The 26,311-nt window shown below is 54.8% G+C and overlaps 8 protein-coding genes across 8 annotated transcripts; 4 read left to right on the top strand and 4 right to left on the bottom strand.

Annotated features, from left to right (window-relative positions):
- Positions 1-4,183: 4,183 nt before the first annotated feature.
- BJ171DRAFT_482961 (uncharacterized protein) lies at positions 4,184-5,101 on the top strand (the record flags this gene model as incomplete). The annotated part of the gene is made up of 1 exon (XM_053108961.1): positions 4,184-5,101. The coding sequence occupies one exon, from the start codon at positions 4,184-4,186 to the stop codon at positions 5,099-5,101; it is 918 nt and encodes a 305-aa protein (XP_052961506.1).
- A 131-nt stretch (positions 5,102-5,232) lies between these two features.
- BJ171DRAFT_102914 (uncharacterized protein) lies at positions 5,233-6,007 on the bottom strand. Its single transcript, XM_053105394.1, has one exon. The coding sequence runs from the start codon at positions 5,830-5,832 to the stop codon at positions 5,311-5,313; it is 522 nt and encodes a 173-aa protein (XP_052961505.1). The 5' UTR covers positions 5,833-6,007; the 3' UTR covers positions 5,233-5,310.
- An 892-nt stretch (positions 6,008-6,899) lies between these two features.
- On the bottom strand, positions 6,900-8,693 carry BJ171DRAFT_469104 (uncharacterized protein). The gene has a single exon (XM_053108568.1). It carries the CDS (start codon positions 8,678-8,680, stop codon positions 7,097-7,099), a length of 1,584 nt encoding a protein of 527 aa, XP_052961504.1. The 5' UTR covers positions 8,681-8,693; the 3' UTR covers positions 6,900-7,096.
- Positions 8,694-9,223: 530 nt separating this feature from the next.
- Positions 9,224-10,462, bottom strand: BJ171DRAFT_607364 (uncharacterized protein; the record flags this gene model as incomplete). The annotated part of the gene is made up of 2 exons (XM_053115230.1): positions 10,399-10,462; positions 9,224-10,096 (listed from the first exon to the last, which is right to left on the bottom strand). Exon 2 carries the CDS (start codon positions 10,082-10,084, stop codon positions 9,224-9,226), a length of 861 nt encoding a protein of 286 aa, XP_052961503.1. The 5' UTR covers positions 10,085-10,096; positions 10,399-10,462.
- Positions 10,463-11,235: 773 nt separating this feature from the next.
- On the top strand, positions 11,236-13,040 carry BJ171DRAFT_469099 (uncharacterized protein; the record flags this gene model as incomplete). The annotated part of the gene is made up of 2 exons (XM_053108567.1): positions 11,236-11,866; positions 12,632-13,040. Exons 1-2 carry the CDS (start codon positions 11,547-11,549, stop codon positions 13,038-13,040), a joined length of 729 nt encoding a protein of 242 aa, XP_052961502.1. The 5' UTR covers positions 11,236-11,546.
- A 937-nt stretch (positions 13,041-13,977) lies between these two features.
- On the top strand, positions 13,978-16,203 carry BJ171DRAFT_102890 (periplasmic binding protein-like I). Its single transcript, XM_053105393.1, has 10 exons — positions 13,978-14,128; positions 14,199-14,220; positions 14,457-14,519; positions 14,626-14,742; positions 14,938-14,967; positions 15,058-15,124; positions 15,213-15,268; positions 15,407-15,628; positions 15,718-15,725; positions 15,866-16,203. The coding sequence occupies exons 1-10, from the start codon at positions 14,076-14,078 to the stop codon at positions 16,029-16,031; spliced, it is 804 nt and encodes a 267-aa protein (XP_052961501.1). The 5' UTR covers positions 13,978-14,075; the 3' UTR covers positions 16,032-16,203.
- Positions 16,204-18,186: 1,983 nt separating this feature from the next.
- BJ171DRAFT_102883 (uncharacterized protein) lies at positions 18,187-19,967 on the top strand. Its single transcript, XM_053105392.1, has 6 exons — positions 18,187-18,277; positions 18,410-18,507; positions 18,601-18,809; positions 18,979-19,011; positions 19,124-19,529; positions 19,608-19,967. The coding sequence occupies exons 1-6, from the start codon at positions 18,271-18,273 to the stop codon at positions 19,818-19,820; spliced, it is 966 nt and encodes a 321-aa protein (XP_052961500.1). The 5' UTR covers positions 18,187-18,270; the 3' UTR covers positions 19,821-19,967.
- A 4,302-nt stretch (positions 19,968-24,269) lies between these two features.
- On the bottom strand, positions 24,270-26,019 carry BJ171DRAFT_452255 (uncharacterized protein). Its single transcript, XM_053108217.1, has 2 exons — positions 25,319-26,019; positions 24,270-24,982 (listed from the first exon to the last, which is right to left on the bottom strand). Exons 1-2 carry the CDS (start codon positions 26,002-26,004, stop codon positions 24,517-24,519), a joined length of 1,152 nt encoding a protein of 383 aa, XP_052961499.1. The 5' UTR covers positions 26,005-26,019; the 3' UTR covers positions 24,270-24,516.
- Between the last annotated feature and the right edge of the window lie 292 nt (positions 26,020-26,311).

Raw genomic sequence — 26,311 nt, 5'->3', positions numbered from 1 at the left:
AATCTCTCATTCGTTTGGCCTGTGTGTGAACTAGGGTCGTGTGGGGTGTCTGGGCTTTATCCTCGTTACTGGCAGTTGCATTGGATGTTCCGTTTCGGTGCTGTATTACAGGCAATCCAATAAAAAACGGGACACCCGGGTTTTTGACCATTCATCGAATATTTTGTTACCCAATGTTATCGCGCGCTGGCCATGACCATTCGCCACACATCCGACTTTCGCACCGCCGCATTGCGATGCTACGCCCTCATCCATAGCCTGCGTAAGGTCGCCTCCATATTCAGTGTATCCAAGAGCACCATCCATCGATGGCACCGAGGATGCAAGCTGGATGACCCATCCCGGGTCCCAGCTCGCAGATCCACTTTCTTCGAGCAGGCATGTCCAGTCATTCGCACCCTGATTGAACAGGACCCGTTCCAGACTGGTCCTGTGTTGCGATGCAAGCTCGAGTCCATCCTCCAGAGGAAAGTATCACTCTCACTCTGCCACACTGCCATCCACCGAGCAGGTCTCTCACACAAGAGGGCAACACACCTCTACAAGTCCAAGCGACTGGATGAGCGAGTGGCACAGTTCAGGGACCAGGCCCGCTCCATCGACCCGCGGCGATTCGTTTTTGTCGATGGGACAGGGATCAGGAAATCCATTTTTCCTCTTTACGGATACTCACCGAAGGGTGCTCCGCTTCGCCAGTGCAATCACATGAAACACAAGTCTGTCTCGGCTGCATTTGCCATCAACCACTCTGGTGTGCTGCATCGCATGTACATCCCCACATCATTCAAGACACACTCGATGGTCGAGTTCTTTGAGCGAGCGACCTTCCCAGACGACTCTGTGGTTGTGATGGACAATGTCAGCATGCACAAGACAAGGGCTGTCCTGGACTGCATCGAGCGCCGAGGATGGTCAGTGATCTTCACCCCACCTGCTTCACCCGACTTCAATCCCATCGAGAACTTCTTTGGGATTGAGTCCCCACCGATTTGGGGTTGAGTTCCTCCAATTTGGGGTTGAGCTCCCCAATCACGCCGCCATTTTCACGCTCAAATCCCTGGCTTGAACCTCTCGGCGATTTTTGAACAGGGTCACTTCCCCAACCAGCCCGCGCAGACGGGCTCCTGCTCTCGGGTATAAATGCCGCACCTTCGTCCTGCTGCTTTCTTCCCTCATCTCGCCTTGATCTGATCATCGCGCTATTGTACGATAAAAAAAAGTCTCTGCTCTGACCAGTACCACTGGCAGGCATCCAGCATCCTCTGCCCCCATGCCTCCGAAGCGCAAGGGTGCCGGTGATGGCCAGCCTCGGCCACCCAGGCCCAAGAAAGCCAAGTCACAGTCGGAGCCTGTCTCTGGTTCGTATTCTGACCCCACGCATGCTTGGTCGTCTGTTGCTCCGTCGCTCACCACCACTGCTTCTGCAGATCCAATGGATGTCGATCCCACCGAGCCTGGTCCATCTACTTCCTCGAGTACCGGCAAGCGATGTCGCCAGTGCGATGGCACCGATCACGAGCGAAGCAACACTAGCAAGTGTCCCAAATACCGGCCCCTCAAGAGCTCCGTCGTCCCACTCGTGGATGGAAGGTCATCGGCCCCTCAGTTCAGCTGCTTCAAGCAGACGATGGATGGCTGTTGTCTCAATCCCGCTCTCCGCGACAAGATCCAGGCCACCGTCGAGGCCATGACCCAGATCCAGTTCGAGGCATCCAGGCTGCTCAACCTGCACATCCTCCGGTGCATCGAGCAGGATCTTCCCGTCCCCGTCATTTCCAACTCCACCCCTGCTTTCGTTCGCCAGTGCTTTAAGATTGTCCAGGCCGGTGCCCTCTCGACGGCCAGGGATACCAAGAAATACAACGAGCATCTGGTCGCTTCCTTTCGCGACTACCAGACCACTCGGCACGCAGACCTGCCTCCGGCCCCTTGTCTGCCTGATGGTGCTCACAGTCAGCTTCTCACACTGGCTGTCAATGCCTATGCCACCAACTGCACTACCCACCTCGACCTGGCCTACTGGCGACTCCTTCGCCGCTTCTGCGCTGCCGTCTTCCCTGCCAACAAGCATAAGCACGAAGCCATCGAGGCCTGTCTCGAGCTCTTCGAGAAACCAGGGCAGACTCCACCCAAGGCCGATCTCGAGTTCCTCTATCCAGACTTTGGCCACGTCCTGGACGAGTTTCGGTACAGCAACGACCAGGACCGCTTCCGGGCCCTCCATCGCCTCTCACACCATGTGAGAATCCTCGCCCGAGACAAGATGGTCGACAATGTCCACAAGTGGATCGACTGTGACATGCCCGCTCTCCGAGTCACCGAGCTGCAGCGCCAGGCCAAGCTGGACGAGCTCACTACCCAAGGCATTCCCTCCGACGACAAGAGGTTCACCACGGCCAAGTCTGAGCTCGGCACCACCAAGTCCAAGATCAACAAGCTGGCATCCAGGCTCAACTGGGCACTCAAGCAGCTCACTCTTGACACTCCTCCGGCCGTGTGCACGATGGTCCCTCTGTGCACTGCGAAGGCCAAGTATGTCAAGATCGACACCGTCACTCTCTGGCAACTCCTTGACACCGAACATCGTCTTGGACTCACCCGGGACATGCTCAAGGAAGAAGGCGATGACGGCATCAACAACCAGGATCGTCTCTGGCGCAGTTGCTTCAAGCTGCGTAGTTCCCTCTTCCAAGAGCGGGACGTGAACAAGAAGCTGTTCAACTACGAGATCAGCACCGATGGCATTGGATGCACCATCGGCCTCGTCAAGTTTGTGTGTCGAACCGATCACACCGAGACCATCGAGCCTCCTCCGACTGCCGAGCAGCGTATCCAGGCCCACATCGGCAGCCCAGACCCCGACAAGACCACTTGGATTGGCATCGATCCTGGAGTCGGCTCCATCTTCACGGCGGTCATCCAAGCACCGGGCCACCAAGACGAGGTGGTCTCATTCTCGAATGGTCACTACCAGCACATGTGTGGCCATACGTCCAACACCAAGTGGCACAACACCATGAAGTATCGACTCAGCATCGAGACCTGGATGTCGACCACCCCCTCGCCCAAGGTGTCGTCCTCGGAGGCTTTCAAGGTCCATCTCACCCATGTCCTGCGACCGGAGCTGCGAGTGCAGCTCGACTTCCACCTTGGCAAGAAGGCCCGTCACCATCGCTTCACGGGCCACAAGAGGCGCCAAGTGGCCGTCGACAGGATGTGCAAGGCCGTCCTGAAGCACGCCCCGATACGGACCGATGTGGTGATCGCCTTTGGCAATGCGTCATGGCGACAGGGCAAGGGCTATGCATCCAGCCCTCGGAGGCAGCGATTTGCTCAGTACTTTGAGCAGTTCGAGCACCACCGACGCCGTCCCAATCACCATCATGGAAGCGTCAAGGTAGTCTCGACGAACGAGTTCAACACCTCGCAATTGTGCTCCAAGTGCCTGGAGCCAGTTCGGTTGGAGGGACTCGATGCGCCCAGTGTTGCGAATTCCCACTTTGTCAGGAGCTGCAAGAATCCCAGCTGCCGGACAGTGTGGAATCGCGACGTCAATGCGGCGCGCAACATGATCACAGTATGCAGGTCGATTGTGGAGATCGGAGAGCGACCGGCGGTCTTCACTCGGAGGCTGCCAAAGTGATCTGTTTTATTTCTTGTGGCTTTGCTTGACGCAAGCACAGCACATACTACATGTTCATGGAAACGGCTATATTATCCCGTTTTTTTCTGAATAATGTGTATGGCGAGACCAGTGTTTGGGCCCGCCCGGCATGACCGGGATAGATGTGGCGGTGCACCATCGGATCTCACGAATCCGTTCGGGCCATGGGTGCTGGGTTTTGTGGTATACCCTGGTCGCAATGCGTATGTGGCGAGACTCGCCTTCTGGGTGATTCGATTCAGGGGCGATTGCATTGACTCTATGATCGCTGTTAGCTTTTTGGTATCTGACTGGGTATGGGCGAGATCATGCTTCTCGTCGGCGTTGCGGGCGTTGATTGGCGTTGACAATTCGCAGTTGCCGCTCTCAGTGAAACGACGAGGATGAGCCCCGCCTGAATTGGGGCAGAGTATTCTCCTTACCCACCGGGGCCCGTTCATAATGTGCATCGATTCAGGCTGATATTGATTCTTGGGCAAGGATAAGAGCGGGCCAGCATCGACAACAACCCTGTCTGCCATGAGCGATGAAAAATACATATCCATCCACAAACTCATCAAGCAGTTCGGCCTCGTCCCATCCACCCTGTCCAAGTGGGCCGATGCTGGGAAAGTGCGATACATCTGCCCCAACGAGAACGGACACAGACTCTACAACGTGCGGGACATTGAGCGAGTCTTCTGCCTCACCCAGCCCATCACAACCAGGATCGTCGTCTACTATGCCAGAGTCAGTTCATCCCACCAGCGAGCAGACCTCGAGCGACTCCAGGTCTGGAAACGAGAGCGAGAGCCATACATGGCTGCCCGCAAGGCTCTCCAGAAGCAGTATCCCAAGCAGTGGAAGAATCGCCTTGGCGAGATCCTGATTCCAGAGCCACCCAAGCCCCATCCACCCAAGAAGAAGAAGACGGTCCTCCTGGAGCACCTGAGACAGCGCGTCGGTGTCCTGTCTTGCTACGACAAGGACAACTGGATCCGCCAGACTGGTGTCGCTGCCGATTTCATCGACGAAGCAGTCCGAGACATTGTCAAGAACTGGTTCTCGAACCAGCAGCGGTACCTGTCCCAGCAAACCCAGGGCAACAACCCCAGTCCCTTCGACATGCACTTCTCAAGCAAGAAACGGGCCAGCCAAGAGTCCTGTGTCCTACTCAAGAAGCACTGGGGCAAGATCGTCAAGGAGTACAGTTTCTGGAACAGACTCAATCCCTTCAAGCTCAATGTCGAGGGCCGAGTCGAGCGAGGCAAGCAACTCACTCTCCCCCTGGCCCATGACACCCGCCTGATCAAGACACGCACCAACAAGGTGTATATTGTCGTCGCCGAGCCACTACCAAAGAGGAGCGAAGCCAAGCTCCTCAGGGTGATCTCGGGGTTGTCTCTGTCGATCCTGGTGTGTGCGACTTTATCACCACCTTTGACCCCTCTGGGCTGATCACAGCCTGGAGTCCCAATGTCAGTGGATACTCCAAGATCAATCAAGATTAATGACCTCAAGCGAAGTGTTGGCAACTATTCCTGTTTCGACGGGCACTCTCATATCCACACCAGGCGTAGCACGTGTGGATATCGCTGAGTTTCATCCGGCCTTGCTTCTGTGCAGGGTCCACGTCGAAGCACTTGGTGACAAGGTACTCCACAATGTCAAAGTTGCAGAGGCAGAATTGCGTGCACTTGTGGATGGCGTCTGGAGGTCGTCGTGGGCGCTGAGTGGCTTGGTTTTGTCGGCAGCTTCCGGGAAGGAGTCGACGAGGAGCCTGAGCATGGCATATATCCAGTTCGTGGTCTTGATCTTCCTTGCCAGCGGTGAATCGTTGCGCAATTCGCGCTTGCGGAGGGCTGGCTTTCGGGGATATTGACCACTTTCATGGGGAAGTTGACGATGATCATCCTGCGAAAGAGGGTGCTGATGTCCGCCGATGCCTTTGCTTCCGCGCTGAACTCTGGGATGGTGTTGGTCGCCACGATCGCCTTGAATACGGGCGTGTAGTCCGAGGCCGGTGAATAGAGGGTGCGATACTCGATCGAATCGTTGCTCGCGAGCTGCTTGAGAGCCTTGTAGTTCAGGGTGCTGCTGCCCTTGATCTCACTTACAATCGCACAGCGTGCCCTGATCAGCTTGTTGAAGAGGTGAGTTACATCGTCACCAGTGGAGCCGCTTCTCATATCGCGGAGCTTGTCGCCATCGAATGACAAACAAACCCTTGAGCATGGTCTCGATGATTGAGCAGCATTGACTTGCCGTTCTGGGTGTCAACCACAAGGAACGTGATCATTTCCCCGTTGCGTTCGGCAGTCAGTGCCGCATGGTTGTATCGGACCTCGAGCGTCGTCGTGAACATGTCCTCTGCCGTGGCCATGCGCCGTGTGCCATCCAGGAGATTGATGAGAGTGCCATCACTGAACACGACACTGTCCGTCGATGTGTCCAGTGAGCCCACAAAGGCCTTGTATCCTTGGCGACGACGGTCTTGAATGACGAGTGGAGGTTGGCGAGTCCGCTACCGTCCTTGGTGATCACGTCACAGTGGATCTTGTCGATCTGGGCAGCAGTGATTGCTGTGTGTGATCGTATCGATATGGGCCTGGCAGAAGTGCTTGGCGGTATTGAGTGCCTTGGAGAATGCCAGGTGTTCGTCTCGAAGGAGACGGCCAAGGATGTTTGAGTGGTAGCTCCTTCCACATCGGGAACTCGAACTGGTAGCCCATGGTGGCATCAGCCTTGTCGGTAAACTGGGCAAGGTCGTGGGCACCGGTATTGAGGTGGGCATGGAAGCGGACGAGGTCGCTCTTGATGGCATTCGAATCCTGGCAGCTGTGGATCGAGAGGAAGCGATCATTGGCACGCTTGGTTCAAAGAGTCCCCTCTCAGTCGCCAGGCTGCACTACAGTGGACTGGTTTCATCCTCTCATGGTCTTACCACATACGCTGGCGTGCCCCGGCGTCCCTGGGTCGGATCGAGGGTGGACCAGAAAGCTGCAGTGTGGCCATTTTCTTTCCTTGGCGGCTGGAGAGGCGAACCTCTGCCCGTTTGGATCCAGGCCATTCGTCGCCTTTGCCATCCAGGCCATTCGTCGCCTTTGCCATCCATTTGTCGGTACCATGTGGCGTGGGATGGTCTGGATCGTGCTCGCCATCTATGGTTGCAGAACGAGTATCGACAGTGGTGATAGAGTGGTCATTGTCGAGTCATCGGATGGTTCTCCCGGTCGATCAACATCAGCGGTTCTTATGGGACAGCACTGTTGTATATTGGATGCATTGGATGTATTGAATGCCAAATACAACACTACACGGCCATTGCCGCTTGATCGGGATCACTTTGCAAGTCCACTCTTTGGTGTCATGGTGTCTTGGATGGGTAGGGGAGGCGCAGTTTGGTTGCATGTTCGCGCTGTGACATGGTTATTTGGGAGTGGAAATTGGGAATCAGGGCCATTTGCCGAGCCCCTCGAGGTTGATGATGGCAGGATTATTTCCATTCTCGGCGGACTTGCGGTACCAGAAGACGGCGGTGTCGATGTCTCGAGGGACACCCCAGCCATTATCGTAGCAGTCGCCGAGAGCGTTTTGTCCGTCTCTATTGCCCTGCTCGGCCGACTTGCGGAACCACTCGGCTGCCTTGGTGCGGTCCTCGGTGACTCCCCATCCCCAGTAGTAGCAAAAACCAACGCTCCACTGTCCATATGAGTTGCCTTGGTTGGCCGACTTGCTGAACCACTCGAATGCCGTCTTGTGGTCCTGCGATACTCCTCTGCCGTATTGATAGCACTCTCCGATCCAGAACTGGCTGTCGCTGTGGCCGTCGTTGGCGAGCTGTTCAAAGATACCAGCTGCCTTCTCCCGGTCATTTGTGGCTCCGAATTCTTGGAACACACACACAGCCATGAGATGTCTGCACAGCCAGTCCCTTTCAGATCCAAGCTGGCACAGCTCGAAGAACTTGCGGGGTGCGGGTAGGTCGGACTTGATTGGGGCCCAATTCGCTGCCAGACATTCGCCTTCCCCGAGTGGGAACTCATCCGACTTGTTCTCTCGAATGATCTTGGTACCCATTGGCTCGTCGCGCACGGTGCCCCGGCCGAGGTAGTGCATCCACCCGACCATGTGGGTGGCGATGGGTTTGATGACTGGGTCAGTCGACTTGGTGCTCACTTCCTGCCAATGGTTGAGAGCAGCGACATCGCTCTGTTCGACATTGTGGCCAACGAACGAGAACCATCCTCGGAGGAACACGATATGGAGTCGACCATCCTCGCTGCCCTGGTCGGCGGCCTTGGAATACCATTCGATCGCGTTGTTATAATCTTGCTCGACACCCTCGCCATTCTCAAAGTATTGGCCGAGGGCAATTTGCGCCCGAGGGATTCCACGATCTGCAAGATTGCGATACAGCTCGACGGCCTTGGTGTGATCTTTGTCGACCATGACACCGTTGCGATAGCATTCGGCCAGGCGAAACTGTGCCATCGGATGTTGGGCTTGGGCGGCACTCTCCAAATGGTGGAATATCTGCTGACGGTTGGTGTACTCTTCAGGCTCATCGTCATCGTCTGTTTGTGAGTCGATCTCAGATTGCAGCATTCGAGCCAAGAGATACGAGGCAGCACCATTGCCCATATCGGCTTGATCTTCGAGCCAGGATCGGTCGGCTGTGACCGGATCGTCGCAATGCAGCGATATGGCAATCAAGTCGCTCGGTGTGAGACCGATTCGCATCTGTCCATCTGGATTGCACAAGCCTGCATTCTGGCACCAGCTGTGGAAGCGAGCCACCTTGGAGCTCAGGAGAGGCTGGACATGCCTACACATTCGGAGGAGAGCCTTGATGGTGCTGTGATCGAGGGCAAGCTGGAAGCTGTCGTTGCAGCATATGATGGTGAAGATATCTGGGCTGTGCTCGAGTGAGAATTGGGTGATATCGGGCATCGACGAGGTTGCTCTGGTTTCAGCTTGAGCTTGGTGAGTGGGAGATGATGCGGTGGTTGAAGCAGGCTCCTTCATGCTTGCCATGGTGAATGTGGGAGGCAGTGGGATGTGGGGTATGCGGGTGGGTGATGGCGAAAGGTGGGAGACTGCGAGGGTTGAGGGAGAAAACGGGCGAGGAGGGAAGGAGAAGCAGGCGGGGACCCGAGCCACGTCACCTGGTATCACCTGGTTTGCGCGTGCCGAGGAGCAGGGATCTCGCATCCTGATTGGACCAGGTGTGCTGCGCATGGTCACCCTTCTCCCGTTGGTTCGAATCGGATCCAGCAAGATCTGTGGTCGCAGGTTCGATTCCAGCCGCGCCCCAGCGCAAAAATCGCGCATCCGTGTGGGCCATAGGTGCTGGGCGTAGATGGTGTTGTTTGGATGGGTTGGTTGGTTCTCCATGTGCGCCTGGCGAGACTCGCATTTTGGGTGTTCGGTATTGCAGCCAAGTGCTCTGGTTCCGTCGACTTCCCCGAGCACCCGTTCCCCGCGCTCCATGGTGTATCGCCAGTATTGATCGATCTGCCATCTACCATGATGCTGGTGTGAAAATGCGAATGGAACAGCGCCGATATGCTCCAGTATTTATTTATCATTGGATGGAGTTGCTGCCTTGGCGGCTCCATAGACTGTAGCACCCGCGGCTGCTCCAGCGGCTGCCATACCAGTGTTGGCAGCGGCAGAGAAACCAATGACTCCCGCTGACTGGAGGAGCGAGAAGATGCTCCCTGCAGCAACATTGCCAATCATCGATTGCGTACCAGCGGCAAGTGAGCCAGCAACGACTCCACCTGCACCAAAGCCGAACGCCGCAATGGCAGCGGGGGCGACGAGAGGGACGGCAACCGCTGGAATTATGACCGCAGCCGCGATGCCAGCGTACTTGAGGGCGTGACTACCAGGTCGGTTTTGGCCAGATTCTTCCACAACAGGGATGGCTTCTTGCTTCGAATTGAGGTTCTCACCCGGGATCCTGGGAGTGCCCCGGAGTATAGTGGCCTCATTGACGAGGCGCTCAAGGGCAAGTCGATTTAAGCGAATCGGGGCGGTGATTCCAAGGTGGAGAGCAACACTGGCCCAGCACAAGTCCAACCGCTTGCTGAACGATTCGATTCTGGCCACAATATAGTTGCTGTTTTGGGTACCATGGGTGTGCAAGATATGTTTGCCAATGAACTGGTTGACCTCGGTGTGGATTTCTTTCAATCTCTGGACCTGCTTTGCAGACTCTGGTGTGTCGGTGTTTGCTGGAACGAGTGCCAAGACAATGTCGATCGACTGGGTGGCAAGGATCCCCCAAAGCTGCCCGTTGGTGTGGACGCTCTTGAGGCGAGTCCACAAGCCAAGAGACTCTCGAACCAGCTCACGAAGAGCCGGGCTCAGGCTGCGTCTCTCGAGCTCTCGCAAATTGGTCACGGCAGTGTCGATTTCGGAGATGATTGACATGACAACGAGTCGCTGGTGGTTGAAGGTGGTGGAGAGAGTTGGAGGAAGAGTGAAAAACAGAAATACTGGGCCGTTTTCCAGCGCCGCGGCTTAGTGTCGAGGCGCAGGTAGTCTTGTGGTGAGCGGCTTGTTTGTGGAGGGTCCCGATTCTCACAATCTCCTCCGTGCACCTATGGAGCAGCGTCCTGCTGACGCAATCGCGAGCATCAAAGGCGTGTGTTTTTGGGGAACGGCCTTGTTCCAGTCCCTCGGCGGTGCGAAAGTTGCGACACTGTCAGCCCCACATGACCATGCGCAGCACAGACAAGCCTCACAATCGGGTTGGTGACCAGAACACGCTGCCGGATTGGAAAGCTTCCTTTGTCTCGAACACGGAGGCTTGCGAGTTCACGTAACACCAGATTTTCTTCTGAACCAATAAATATTTCCATCGTCGCCCTCCGTTTCCCTCGCACCAGCTGCCATCCATCATGACCAGCAGACTCATCATCAAACAACGTGACGAACACCCTCCATGGTACATCTCGCCCAGCGACATCACCGACCGCTCAGCCAGCCCCATCGGCCGTGGTGGGTTTGGTGAAGTATTCACTGGCAGCTACTTTGGCACCCAAGTCGCCATCAAGCAGCTTCTCGGCACTCCAAACGACCCCGAGCTCGCCAGCTACCACCATGAGATTGGGGTTTGGCAGAATCTTAGCCACCCACACATCCTCCCGCTCCTCGGTGCTTGCGACAAGGGCGATTCTGATGAAAAGATCGTTCCCTTCATGGTGTCACCGTTCATGCCAAACGGCACGCTTCGTGACTACGTTGCCGAAAACGACGTCATTCTCAAAGAGAAACTCAAGCTCCTTTACCAAGTTGCGTCGGCCCTGGCCTATCTGCACGCCAGAAGAATCATCCATGGTGACCTCAAGGCAGCGAACGTCCTCCTGGACAAATCCTTCCAGGCCGTTGTCACCGACTTTGGCTTGTCCAGAACCAAGCACACCTCGGCTTCGATGAACCCCAATCGAACCACCGGTTCTACTGGAGGCACCGAGGGATACATGGCCCCCGAGATGCTCGACGACGAGAATCCATCTGGCACCACGATCAAGACTGATGTCTATGCATTCGCCATCACCATGTACGAAGTACTGAACAACGCCGATCCGGTTTGGGTTTCCGCCGATGGTCAAGCGATGAAAGGCGAGTGATCGAGCGGCTGGTCGAGAAGGGAAAGCGCCCCAAGCGACTTGATGGTATCCCCGACGATGTTTGGTCACTCATCGAAGACTGCTGGCGCCAAGATCCCACCAAGCGCCCTAAATTTTCCGATATACTCTCCCGCTTGACTGACTTGCGACAGAGTTCGCTTTCAGTACCAACTGAAATCGTGGATACAGAGAGAAATCCAACACCCCCGATCGAAATCATACCATGTCCAGCTAAAGAATATCATGATGATACCGCCACGATGAACCCGGATATCCAGCAGGTGATCTTCGGTATGAACGCAGAAGTCCTATTCGAGCTTGGCAACCGCTACTACAACGGCCAAGGTGTCACTCAGGACTACACCAAGGCGGTCGAATGTTTCACCGAGGCCGCCAATCAGGGGCATGTTGGGGCTCAGCACAACCTCGGTATCTGCAACCAAATCGGTCATGGGGTCACCAAAAACTATACAAAAGCTGTTGAGTGGTTTACCAAGGCTGCTACTCGGGGAAATGCAAATGCTCAGTACAGCCTCGGCATGTGCTACCACAACGTCCATGTCCTTGCTAATACAAACGCGTTCACCACCACTCTCCCTTGCTGTCCGGGCATCGAGTGAATGAGGATGTGAATTGGGATCAGCATTCACGGTTTCGAGCTGTGTTCCCAGCCAGCTCTATAGGGTTCCTTGAGATCGATTCCGCCCAGGCGTCTCCCACCCAACGCTCGTGAACAAAAGCGTCATGATGTGGATTGTGCTGGACATGACAATAGCTGTATTCACTGTCAATACATTCGCCTGGAAGGCACATACACTTGGCTGCTATTGCTGAATGTTCAATTTTTCTACATGATGATCAGTGCTGGACCTCTGACGGAATTCGCCACTGCCATCGAGTGGTATTCCAAGGCCGCCGACCAGGGCAGCGAGGATGGTCGACTCCATATCGTGTTCCTCCGAGCCTGGTTCTCGTTCATCGGCCATGGTGTCGAACAGAGCGACGCCGATGCCTTCCACCACTGGCAGGAAGTGAGCACCCAGTCCACCGACCCGGTCCTCAAACTCATCGCCACCCACATGCTCGGGTGGATGCACTACCTTGGCCGAGGCACCATGCGCAACAAGCAGAAGGGCGTCAAGCTCATCCGCGACAACATGTCAGACGACTTTCTCCTCTGGGAGAGCAACTGTCTGTCCGTGTGGTCTCCCATATCATCCACAACCGCGGCGGCACGCAAGTTCTTCGATCTGTGCCAGCTCGGATCCGATCGAGACTGGCTCTGCAAGCATCTGATGGCGGTGTGTCTGTTCAACGGCTTCGGAGTCGCGAGGGACCAGAGCAGCGCAGCTGGCATATTCGAGCAACTCGCCGCTGAAGGTCACAGCGATAGCCAGTTTTGGATCGGCAGATGCCACTACTTTGGCGAGGGAATCTCGTCGAACGAGTCAAAGGCATTCAAGTGGTTCAGCCAGTCGGCCGATCAAGACAGCTCGTATGCACAGACCATGGTTGGGACGTGCTATCGCTGGGGATATGGTGTCGCCGTCGACCATGCCAAAGCATTTGAGTGGTACCGCAAGTCGGCTGAGCAGAACAATCGGCAGGGCCAGTGCTGCCTCGGGGACTGCTACCAGACCGGACGAGGTGCTGCCGCGGACATTGACACCGCCGTCTTCTGGTACCGCAAGGCTGCCCAGCACGGTTATGAAAGCGCCGTCGCCAACCTTGAACAGCTTAGCAGATGGCTCTGATCGCGCTCTCATGCCGACAATTCTTTCCCAATATTCCCGTCGGAGCAAGGAAGCCGTGCGTTTGCGTCCAGTCTTGATTGACAATCGCTTTGTTTTTGATTTGGGAAGCATCAGCCTGAATATACCCAGCCGATTTCCTGAAGTGCAAGTGTTCGACTCTCTGGGCACTACTGTGGTTTCTCGATAACAATATCATTGAGTGACTCACGTCGCTTGAGCTCTCACCTCCTTGGTCACGACGGACAATGGGTGTATATATGTGTGGGTCATCCGGAAACTAAAATGAAATCCCAGACTCGAAACAGGGTATTCCACTTGGTTTCGGAAAAGTTCCACACTATCCGGCAGAACATCAATCCTGCTGGGTGCGAGATCCAGGCTCGAGGCGGACCAACGGATGGTAGCATGCAAATAGCCGAGCGACACTATCGTTATGTGTCTGGGGCGATCAAACCCACAGCGGGCCTGCTTGATTCAACCGAATGTCTCCGTGGTCCGCCCCCTCGAGGCGAATGCGGCCACAAGCGACCAGCCCATTCTTGAGCCTCGCGCACCCGGCGCAGGTCATGGACTCCATCTCTGCGCTTTGGTATCCTCCAACCCATCGCTGACGATGAGATCAGCTTGGTTCACCCCGGCGCTTGTATTGGTGGCCGGTGCGGCCCTGGGCGCCTTGGCCCTGGATCTCTCTGTTCATCCCAACAAGAACGCGTCGTTCACTCGAACAATCAATATTGGCCTTCTCTATTGGGAAAGCGTCATTGCCCAAGCGCAGATCCCATCCATCGCAAACTCTGACCCATACTACTATTTCTACACCAGCCGGGAGGCGCTAGAGATGTGAGAATCACGTTTTCAGCGCTTATGTCTCGCGTAGTTCGAGGGCCGAATTTCTGGGGCGCCGTTTCGTTCGGGATGTGCATCCGCGCCCGTCGACGTGAATAATACCGCTTGTCGAGAGAACAATGCAAATTCGTGCGCCAGAGCCATTCGCTATATGCTCGAACCAAGCTCTAACTGAACCATCAACTCCAAATGACCCTCAGGATGAGCGGCCTCAGGGCCCTCCAGCTCAACATCAACCACCAGTAAGCGCAACCTCGTCTCCTAACGCGCGCTGTTTTGATCGATATCTTACCCGTCGCTTGCTCCACACAGGAACGATATCTTGCCAAATATTGTAGGTTCATGCTCCTATAGGTCCCCAGAACTCTCGACATATTGAATCGCACGGCCTGTACAGCCTCACTTCAACCGAATGCAGCATCGGCGTTTGTCCTTCCGTCGCGACCGGAACGAACTTGTTTCGGCTGGCAGATGGGTGGCGGAAGGTTAAGCGCCGCCATCGAGGTGTGTCCACCAACTCGGTCAATACGTATCTCACCTCGTCTGCGGTTATATCGGATCATGCTGTAGTATCTCAATATCACAGGTTACAACTCGTTTCAAGATAAATTCATCGACTCGGCAGCCAACGGGGTAAACGTCGCTGCCGCACAGCACGGACCTTCGGCTCTCAGACTATCTGCCGTAGATCGATATGGCTGATGTTTCCAATGTGTCTGATCATGAGCTTCTTTCTCAGTTGACCGCTGCCATTGCGGCTACCCGGGACGGAAACAACGCCATCATAGGTGATGCGTATCTGGCGGCCGATGCAACTCTGCTGGAGTCTATCTGGGCGTCTACTCAGAATGTCCCGGTGAGCGAATCAAATCGACGAGATCGTGGGCTTGTACAATATGCGCACACTGTACAAAGGCCACTCCTCCATGTGCATACAATGATGGCAGTCCGCAATATGGTGTGAGCGCCGATCGCGACCAGCGATTCGCGATTTGATTTAGTTCGTCCTGACCATGTCCCTTTACCACTGCCTCCGCCATGTGACGAGTAGATCTGCAGCCCCACTACAATCGACGACGAGGTAAAGGTCGTTGAATGGCACAGAGGCGGAGCCGTATCTTTCTGGTGACACAATCCATTGCTGATTATGTCGCATAATGCTTCGTTTCAGCTCTCCGATCGCTCGCTATACTACACCTCCTTCCGAACAGTTCCATCTGCGGATATCCACGGACGAGGTACGCCATGAACCGGAATCTATGCGCGACGCATCCACGGATGGCTCTTGGCTTGCTTCTTATTTTTTATCCTTCAAATCGCCGACAGCCTTTGCGTTGTGGATACATGCAATGGGGTGGCACAGAGTGGCCGTCATGGTTGCGGTAAGCTGGCGTACTCTCAACGACGGGCGATCCATGTCACAGGTCGCATGTTGCTGCAATCGCTCCCATGATTTTGGTGGCTTCTACGGCATTTCTCGATCCACGGTCGCCAGAACAACTGACATCTCTGCATCCCAGAACCGAAATGTCGACAAATTTGGATACACCCTCCTCCCCAGCTTCCTTGACCAAGCCAGCACCCTTGGAATCGAGGTGCTTGGAACCGTTCAGGAGATTGGCGATGGACGCTTCCCGCTCGGATCAGACTTTCTGACGCCGCTGAAAGCGGTAGCAGCGACCAACGCACGAATAATAGTGGGGATGTCATCCATCTTTCCGATCTCGCTGGCATATCTATGGGTATGTTTCGCGTGGAGTGCATGACTGTCCCGCAATCGGCATACAGGCACAGATACTGACATCTCTCACAATATATCTGTAAAATCAAGGCCAAAAAGTGAGGCACTTCATTGAGAGTGCTTGAATGACACATTCGTTGAGTGTGCGCGCTGGAGCAGGATTCATGATGCGCAGTACATGTCCTGCAAGATCTGGCATTTGCTAGGTGTTCTCATCCATTTGAACCCTCCGGCTCAGGTACAACATGCTCACAAGCCAAGAGTATGTCTGGATTACGTACGAGGGTATAATGAACGACAACGTTGCCGGGGTCATGGAGGTCTACGGCTATCAGCACATATTCGAGAACGTGCTGATTCCCGAGGCTGGTGGCCCCATCAACAGCACATACACACGAAGCTAGTATGTGGTATCGATGAGCCATGTTATGTCGCCGCGAGCATTGTGCGAACGTGACGGAATTGAGCTGCAGACAGAGCCAAAGGTCTCATGCACCGTTCTGACTTGACCCGCCGCTCGCTTTCATCTTGCTCAACCCGGTGACAGTGGCGAGGGGATGTAAGGATTCTCTGGCGGCGATGACCGTTTGATGAGCTGTCGCGATTGTATCTCTTTCTTCAAATCTATCTCCGGACCACAAGTGTTGACTTACATTGTATTGCTATGATTACCAATGCCATATTCCGACTCAGGAACTACGTAATGTGAGTGGCACTGCATAAGGCGTTGATGAACTACGGATATCCAGAACGTCTGTCTCTCCAAACAAAGTACTGGGACGCTAGACGGCCCGAACTTGCAGTACACGATACTGGTGGTTGCCATATCTCACAACTCATGTGTCAATCACATCCAGCTTTGGTCCATCATCCAACTTTCCGCTTACACCTGCGTGGACAGAGTACAACAACACCATGACATATGTGTACGCTCCGGAGCCACTGTTCCTGCCCGTTGGAGCGTAAGTTGCAGTAGCTTCAGAGCGGAAAGACAAATTGCAGGCAGGACGTACGATCTTAATCTGGAGTAATCAGTCCTGCGATCGATCATCGGAGTTTCGCGTGCCTCTGACCAGAAGCCTTTGGCTGATCTGGATCAGGGAAACATACGACTGTGCGCTCTCCATTGTCCTTGGCTTCGATCGTGTAAGCGTTTGTTCCTGGTCCTGTGGATGCGTGGCGGATATATGCTCCTTGATAGGCCTTCTTTCTGTGGCCGTCATGGAGGCGAAACAGACGGGTATTGAGTGAGCAGAGTCGTGCTGAAAGGCAAAGTCAGGCTGGCGACGTGCAGATCCATGTTGATGGCCAATCGAACCGCAGTACTAGGCACAATTGCTGGTGGAGATACCGACTGCGATACCAATAGCGATACAAACTATTGTACTTATCGATGCCGATCTATGCCAACGACCCTTAACACATAGCTCTTGAAGCTCGGTGTCAGCATCGACAGCATCATATCCAATACCATTGAGCGATCTCTCCTCCAGATTTCGTCATTCTTGAACTATTCATACATGGGACCCACAGGACCACTCGACTATAATGGTACGCATTCGTCTGTCTCGGAGCGTGGCTCATCAGGTCCGGATCACCAGAAGCTGATCGGATTCCCGTCTCCATGAACATACTGCGTGTGGTTGAAGCCCAAGGCAGCCGATTGTTTGGGTGAGTCATAATAGCGAACTATATGAGCAACCAGCAGCCATAATGAACTTCTGACGCATCTCATGGAGCGCGACTCATCTGTATTGTTGCTGCAATCAACAGAGCGTATCAAGCTGTGGCACTGGTATGAGCCCCAGCTTCCATGCGCGATCTAGGTTGAATTGACTGCTCAGAACACCCACAGATCAAACACTAATGCCTGAATCTATCCCAGGCCAACAACAGTAACTACGGGAGCAATGAAGCAGATATCTATATCGACGCTACAAACTCATCCAACAACAAGATCAATTTTTACAACACAACCACGTTTGGAACGGCCGTCTGGAACGTGACTTCGCCGCTCCTGAACATTCCGGTGGACTTCCCTCCGCTGGTCTTCATGAACCCGACACTGCTGAGTTCCAGGGGGGTGTTTGGGGCCAGCTTGGCCCTCATCGCCTTGGCTACCGTTTCGGTGTTCTACCTCACAATCCTGGCAGCACGCAAACACCAAAAACTGCGACTCTTCAACTCACTCTATGTGATATCAGGTGAGCGTGCTGCCCGCTGGATGATTCCCATTAAAGCAACCTGTCGCACATTATCGTACATCCACGACCCGTTGTAACTCGTGGCCTCGACGCCGTGACTCGTGTTGGAAACCATCGCTGCGCAACACGGACTATCATCGCCTCTCACATACACCGCTATCGCACAATACCCCGCCACGGATATGCGCTCCCTCAGTGCACCTTGCCATTATCTTGTGCATGCTATCGGTTGTCTCGGAGCTCGGAGTTCCCTCTCAGGCCTTGTGTCGGCTGTTCAAGTACGGCATGGAGAACATCAAGATTTCGCTCATTGGAGGGTGTGTATCTGGAGTGCCGTGCATGTGCAGTTGGGCCACTCGGCCGTGAACGAAGCTGTTGGCCAAAATAAGCTGCCGCTAACAGCGCTGGGCTCCACTCCCATAGCTGCATTGCATCCAAGATGCTTCGTAAGTGACTGCGCTTCCCAGTGCACCTGTTTTGCATGATAACACAGTGTTGCCAAGAGTCGCAGCGACGTCGTTTGTCTTTCTGATACCACACAATGACCGCTCACGCACCCGTCTGATTTGCGGGTGCAGGTTTCTTGATGATACGCAGAAGCACCAAGATATCGCAGTCGGTTCTGCCGAACAATCTCCTGCTCACGATTGTAGCAGCCATCTTGGCGATCAACACTGTGAGTGCCGTTGTCGATGATGCAGATGAACCGCAACAACGTTGATCGAATCCACACTGACTCGACGAACTGTGCCTCTCATGCCCAACCAAGATCATCACCCTGCTCCTTGATATACTCTCAATCCTGTCACCAGTCAATGTGGCAACAAGCGCAGATGGGCTCAGCGTCTATACATTGTGCATGGCAGCCGACCCCAGCATCAACAGCATCGTCAGCGGCCTTCAGATAGGATTCAACTCTGGAGTATTTCTGGTTTCGGCAGTGTATGCCGTCGAGCTGCGAAACTCGATCTGCTACAGGTAGGCACTGAGTATGGCAGTGTATCACTCGGTTGAGTGGGAACGACGGACATATCGATTTCTGAAGGAAGACGATGCACAAGATATGACAATTGGTGTTGAACTGCATTGAATGTACCAGTCTGGGACAGTAGATTGACCACAGACTCACATCACATCCTGCTGACAGCTATGAGGTCAAGTGGATCATGGCAAGCTCGAGGTAGGCCGTTGGCAGAGACAGAGGATCGTCGCTGGACCACTATGCCACAGCACGACCGGCACAGAATTTGGCTTGGCTCGGGACTAACCATGTGCTCCGTCGATTCCTCCAGCCTCGTCACGATGATCTACCTGCTCTTTGCAGTGTTCACGAATGTCTTTGTGTCAGCGGGGATGCGCTTGGCCTTCCACTTTCTGCTTGGCATAGCACTCGTTCCCCTGGTGGTTCCCGTCTACATGACCGTCACGTTCGGTCACGATTCAACAGGCGCGATCGCCGAGATCCGAAAGAATATGAGCAAAGGCGCTTCAACCGCTACGCAGAGCAGCAGGGTGACCAACATGGAAATAGGATCGGCGGTCAAATCGCGAACCGACTCGGCAATTACAACAACGCTCTTCTCGACAGTGAGACTGTCGCGACACAGCCGAGACCTTGAGAGTGGCAAGAGCGATGTTGGTATATTTGACCTCCATGTGGTGGACAGACGCATATTCATCTTCTCCCCGAGCAGAGCGGTAAGTCCCGCGACAACGATCCAGGTCCATTGTACCGCGTCTTCTCGCCAACTCACCCACCTGCCATCACTCACTCAGGGTGCCCGGGATACTGCAGCAATCGCTTCATATGTGTTTGAGATTCCTTTTGCTACAGTTACCTTGGGGTTACTTATTGGCGACCAATATGATGAAAACGACACTATGGCACCACTCCGTAGTCACAAGCCCGATGAATTGCTGACTATCTCCGATGCCAAAGTCACTTACAAGGTCGAGATTGTCCACTCACGCGAGTTGCAGGGCAAATGAACGGCCTCGATGGCGGTGTCGTTGCCGGTAGAGCTCACGATACAGCATAGAGGCAGCAGAACCGCTCCATCAATCGCTGCGATCGACCTTGAGTTGCGATAGAAGTATTGGAGGCAGCTCAGTACTGATCAATATCAAGCCCGTCACACAGATGTCCTCACACTATTGAATACATATTTTCCATTTGCTATGCTGGTCATTCACCCTCCCAGCATGTTCGTCGTTCGCTGTTCACGGATTAGGTTTGGGTGCCCTGGAAACATGCAGAGCTAAATTGACAATTACGTGCTTGAACAGCGAATGGGATGCAGTAGTCGAATCATATTGCACTCGGCAAGCAGCCAAGCCGGTCCAGCCATCTCACTGAGTGCCCGCCCCATGACATGCCATCGACAGTTCATCATACCAATGGAAGCCTCGGTCGACGTTGTTCAGCCAGATTGCTCAGCGCCATTCAGCCCACAACGCACACAAGCCATGCGCATGTTGAAGTATCCATTTCTTCCAGTCAATCCAGTCAATCCAGAAAGAAACGGGACACCCTGTTTTTTTGGTCGTTGATTAAATGTTTTTTCACCCTAGACAAATCCGCGCTGGCCATGACCATTCTGCGTTGGGGTGCTACTCCCCTCATTCATAGCCTGAGAAAAGTTGCCTCCGTATTCAGTGTGCCCAAGAGCACCATTCACCGCTGGCACTCCGAGACCAGTGCAAGTCGATTGTGGATTTCGGAGAGCGGCCGACGGTCTTCACTCGAAGGTGATCTGTTTCATTTCTTATGGCTCAGTTGGACGCAAGCCGTCACATACTTCATGTTCATGGAAGCAGGTGTGGAGTTTCGTTTTTTTCTGGATGAAGTGAAATGCGTGCACTCCAACCTTTCATTTGCTGCAATCGACAATATGTCGCTCTTACTGTGCTCCAAACCCATTGAAGCAGTAACCAATCACAGCCACGACTTGAATCGCCAAACTCTGCGCCGGAAGAATGCGCTAGAGCCCAATGACTCCATTTCGGAGGAACAGTGGCTGCATTTCGGAGGAACAGTGACTCTGAATTACTCGGCTGTCCGCACCGATGCAATCCGATTGTGTAGCTCGGAACAACCGTCCTGCCTGCACGGCCCCAAATGATTGTTACGGGCAAGTGATCGATGGGAAGCCGCCTGCGGGTATATGGCTGGTACACTGGGCAAAGTACTCGCGGCCGACAACCAATCGAGAGTCAGCGACCAACAAACTGCACTGCTCAAAGATTGCTTCGTATTGGGATGCCGAGCCAGGCGCCTCTTCTCAACGAGCTCTCGGAGAGCGGCCAAGTTTGCGCCATACGCCGATCGACCGCCGATGTTCGCAGTTGGTCCTGCTGGCATCGATCTGGTACACACTCTTGCGTTTCTCCAGTCACTTTCGATTCTGCCGCCTCGTTCAGGTGCTTCGGGGTGCCTGTCGCTCCGTCTGATATAGTCAACGTTTCTATTGCAGCAGCACCACGGAGTCTCGTGCACCTCCGCTGGTTGATATCGACTAATCGGTAGATGCCATCAATAGCCTCTTGGACTCTGGCACCGAGCGATCGACTTTGCCCAAATATCGAGTCGCACTGATCAGCACGGACAAACTCGACGGAACAGTCGAGCAGAAGTAACCCAGCTCTCACTGCTGCGAAGAACAAAACTGCCAGCCACCTCGACCAGACCAGTTTGTTGGTGACCACCAGCAACCACAATGGATCCTTCGTCGCCGCGCACTCTGTCCACTCTGTCCACCAGGTCAAACCCGCTCAAGCAGATATATGACAGGAACCACCCAGATGTCCCCGACTCAAATCTGTACCAAACCACGAACAGTGTCGACAAGCTTCCCGAGATCAATCCGAGCCGGCGCCTTTCGTTGATGATCCATCCCCCAGCCTCTCCAGCCTCTCCGGCGACGCTACCGAGGGCTGCATTCCGACGCACGTCCCTTGGGATCGTCAAGGCCGAAGCCGAGCTGCTGCATCCCAGCCAGCCAAGGATCCGTACCCGCAGCGATAGTGCTGTTCTGGACCCCGACACCGGGACTCCAAGCCCACAGCGCACCCCCCGACGGCGGGCAAGTGGCATCACCACTCCCGTTCATGAGGGGCTAATAGTGCCTCTTGCTCCGGAGGTGTCTCGCCGTGCATCGGCTATAGCCTCACGGAGCTCGCAGACAACTCTTGAGGCGAGTCAACGTTCGGTGCTGGCAGAAGAAAGACGACCAAGCCACTTGAAAGTACGATCCAAGACAGTTGGCGACGATGACTCCATGAATCTCGAGCAACGACTGCTCGTCAAGCTCAAGAAATATGCTGAAATGCTGGGCTCGGATGACGATATCTCGTGCCTCATCGATGCAGCCAAGAGACCCTCATCCAGCGAGGATAGCGTCCTGCCGAGGAGAAAGTCCATCGTCACTGACCTCCTGGAACTGACCACCGCACCCAAGCCGACAATATCATCCCGCCTCCAGAGCCTCGGCATGTCCATTCGTCAGTACCTGCAGCTATCCATCACGGGCAGCCAGCGATCCTCGGCGACAATCAAAAAGTTCAAGGCGGCTGTGCGGCGAGCCATCATCATATGGCTCACTGCCCGGGCATTCAAGTGCTCGCTCCAACATGACGGCGCCGAAGTCTGCCATGGGTTATCGGGAATGTGGGAAAGCACGGTGCTCTCGATGGAGGTCCGAGCGCTGTTTGCGCGGCCCCAGTTTACATGGACAAACGAGGACTGGAAGAAGCTCAAAAACACTCTCAATGCCGTTCCAGGATGGACTATGCGGTTCACGGACGAGATCAGGGAAATGCTGATTGCCCGGATGACGCTTGAAATGCACACGTCTGGGACGGTGCTGTTTCGCAAGGGCCATCGCGCCGAAGGCTGTTATCTGTTGATCAAGGGACAGGTATGCGGATGGCTGGCGTGGCTCGGGTGGGAAATGGGTGCGGTGCGAAGTGAGTCATGCTGCTGTCGTGGTTGATACTGATGCTTGGACCACAGTGCAAGGCTGCCGGAGCCGACAACAAAGACTTCTTCCGACCCGGCGACATGATCGGCGAGACCGAATTCTCGGTCGAGGACAAGACGGTAAGTCGCCACATGACAAGTTCATGCACCACCATGCACCACTATATACTGCCATACACCACAATATACTGCCATGGACCACCATGCACTGCTACTACTCGAAGCTTGTCCACATATCAGTTGTGTCAAGTACACGTCACATATCACACGATTCTCCTGTAGGTCCGCAGACGCCCAAACACCATCGTTTGCCAATCCGACTGTGCCATGATGCACATTGGGGGCGACGACTTTCTGGAGATCATGGACATCGAGGGTCATGCGGTCAAAAAGGCCGATCTCATCATCGAGCTCTTCCAGACACTGCCGTTGTTCAGCGGATGCTCGTGGAGGACCATGTCGTTTTTCGCCCAAGCATGCGAGACCGTCTTTGTCGATGCCAAGCAAGTTGTTTTGACCCAAGGTGCTGATTGTTCTGGCGATGGCTCTCCGCTTCCTAGACCTTTGCGATGCACAGATGGCAGTGCATGACGTCGATTCGATGCACGGCCCTGACCATCGGCGTCGATCTTGCGACCCCACAGGCGACCCCATCCGGTATCTGTACATCATTCTCACAGGAACCGTCGACGTTATCAAGGTCATATATCTCACCCGCCACGACGACAACTACCAGCTGGTCAGGCTTCGCAGCGATGAATATCAGTCGCTGTACAGGGACTCGGATCATGTCAAGGAGAAGCTGCTCAGCATCCGATCTCTCAAATCGGGCGACTCCTTTCCGTATATCTCGCCGGACATCCATGCACCCACAGACGTTTCGTTTGTCGCTGCGATGAAGGGCGAGTACCTCAAGATCAAACTGGTGAGCATGCTGGCAAAGAGTCTTGCCTCGGCAGCACGAAGCCGGGCTAGGCGAACGAGGGTGTCTCAGTACGGTGCACGTTCTCACCCAGCCTCGGATGGTACTGCTTCACATATCTTCAACCGACCTGTGGGACCAGTCCGACATATATGACGGGGAAGAGGGTGCCGAGCTCCGTGTCCGTCTGACTGACCAGCACGCTGAGTCAGAGGCACAGATAGCCCTGATCGAGGAGACATACTGTCTGCAGAAGAACAAGGAGATTGCCAAGCGGAATCTCAGGAAAGATCTGCTGCCCGACCTCTCGACCCTCGCCGACAGCGAGCCCAAGACGGAGCGCCTCCCTGACCTCTCCCCGGCCCTTCCTCTCGGTGACCTCAGTCGACGTCGGGCGACTCTGGGAGGATATCGGCGGTGCTAGATACCCACAGCGACGTGGCGATGGTGATCTGGGTCATGCAAATACATTCGCGCAAGTATGGCTTCAGATCGAGTGCCGCGTGTCTCCATGCAGATTCGGGAAATTGGTCGGTGTTTCATGATCTGCCAACCTGAGCCACCGCTCATGGGACAGCATCACTTTGTATATCGTGATATATTGAATGTCAAATACAGTGCCCCTCGAGAACTGCTGCTGCCACATGGTACCGTCCCGCAAGTCTGCTGTTTGGGACCGTGGTTGCTGGGATGGTGAAAACGGCGTGGCTGCTCGGCTGCTCTGGTTGCATGTTTGGCTGGAGTGACTTGAGCGTTAGAAGTTGCACTCGGGAGGGACTCGGGGATCAGGGCCACTGGTCGATGTCCTTAAGGCTGTCCATGGCCCAATCGTAACCCTGGTTGGCTGACTTGCGATACCAAAAGGCGGCAGTGTCGACGTTCTCAGGGACACCATAGCCCATCTCGCTGCGGAAACCGATCCAGCACTGTCCGTATCGATTTCCTTGCTCGGCCGACCGGCGATACCACTCTACTGCCTTGGCAACATCCTTGGCGGTTCCGTATCCGTTGGAATAGCACACACCAACCCACCACTGTCCATACGAATTGCCTCGGTCGGCCGACTTGCTATACCACTCGAATGACTTCTGGCTGTCTACCAACACTCCGCGACCCCAGTAGTAGCACCCTCCGATCCGCAATTGGCTATCGCTGTGACCGTCGTTGGCGAGTTGCTCGAATATACCAGCTGCCTTCTTCTCGTCCTCGGTGGTTCCGAATCCTTGGAACACACACACGGCCATCAGATATCTGCAGAGCCAGTCTCGATCGGATCCGAGCTGGCACAGATCGAAGAACTTGCGTGCCGCCGCGGTTGTGGATGATATGGGAGACCACACGGACAGACAGTTGCTCTCCCAGAGGAGAAAGTCGTCTGACATGTTGTCGCGGATGAGCTTGACGCCCTTCTGCTTGTTGCGCATGGTGCCTCGGCCAAGGTAGTGCATCCACCCGAGCATGTGGGTGGCGATGAGTTTGAGGACCGGGTCGGTGGACTGGGTGCTCACTTCCTGCCAGTGGTGGAAGGCATCGGCGTCGCTCTGTTCGACACCATGGCCGATGAACGAGAACCAGGCTCGGAGGAACACGATATGGAGTCGACCATCCTCGCTGCCCTGGTCGGCGGCCTTGGAATACCATTCGATGGCTGAGTCAAAGCCTTGATCGACACCTTCGCCTCCCTCGAAGCAGCGACCGAGTCCGACTTGAGCTCGCGGATATCCTTGGATGGCTGCCTGGCGATACAGCTCGGCAGCCCTGGCATGGTCCTGGTCGACTCCGAGACATTGGTAATAGCATTCGGCCAGATGGAACTGGGCCATGGGGTGGTTGTTGTCTGCGGCCGTTTGCAGGAGAGTGGTGATTTGCTGGTGGATGGTGTCCCAGTCGGGAGAGTCATCGGTCTGTCGTCGGGAGACTTTGCTTTGGAGGATCCGGGCGAGGAGATACGAGGCAGCAGCATTGCCTTGATCTGCTTGAATATCGAGCCAGATTCGGTCGGCCGTCTGTTGACCCTCGCAGTGAAGTGAGATGGCAATCTCGTCGCTCGGCGTGAGGCCGATCCGCAACTGTCCATCTGGATTGAGGAGCTCCATACTCTGACACCAGTTGTGGAAGCGAGGCAGCTTGGAGCTCAGGAGAGGCCGGGCCCGCTTGCACACTCGGAGGAGAGTCTTGATGGCGGCGTGGTCGAGTGCGAGCTGGAAGCTGTCGTTGAAGCAGATGATGGTGAAGATGTCTGGGTCGTGGCTGTCGATGGCAAGGCGAGCCATATCGGCTGTGGGATGGACACTGGCAGCCATGGGGGCAATGTGGAGGAGTGGGATGCGATGAGAGTGGCAATGGAGCTGCAGTGGAGTGGCAAGGGAGGCGTCCAGAGCAACCAGATGTGATGAGAGATGTGATGAGAGGAGACGGAACAAAACAATGAGAGACAACACCAACAAACCAAGAACCAGGCTGGATCCATGGATCAAGTGCTTGTCGTGTTCATCATTCCCACCATCGACCACTCTGTCGCTTCCATCCGCCTGATCCAGCAAGCATCCATCCCTTCCCAGCGCATGTCGGCACTTCAAT

Source organism: Polychytrium aggregatum (assembly GCF_025602895.1).
Source record: "Polychytrium aggregatum strain JEL109 chromosome Unknown BJ171scaffold_186, whole genome shotgun sequence".
NCBI lineage: Eukaryota > Fungi > Chytridiomycota > Chytridiomycetes > Polychytriales > Polychytrium > Polychytrium aggregatum.
This window is presented reverse-complemented; position numbering and strand designations above follow the sequence as displayed.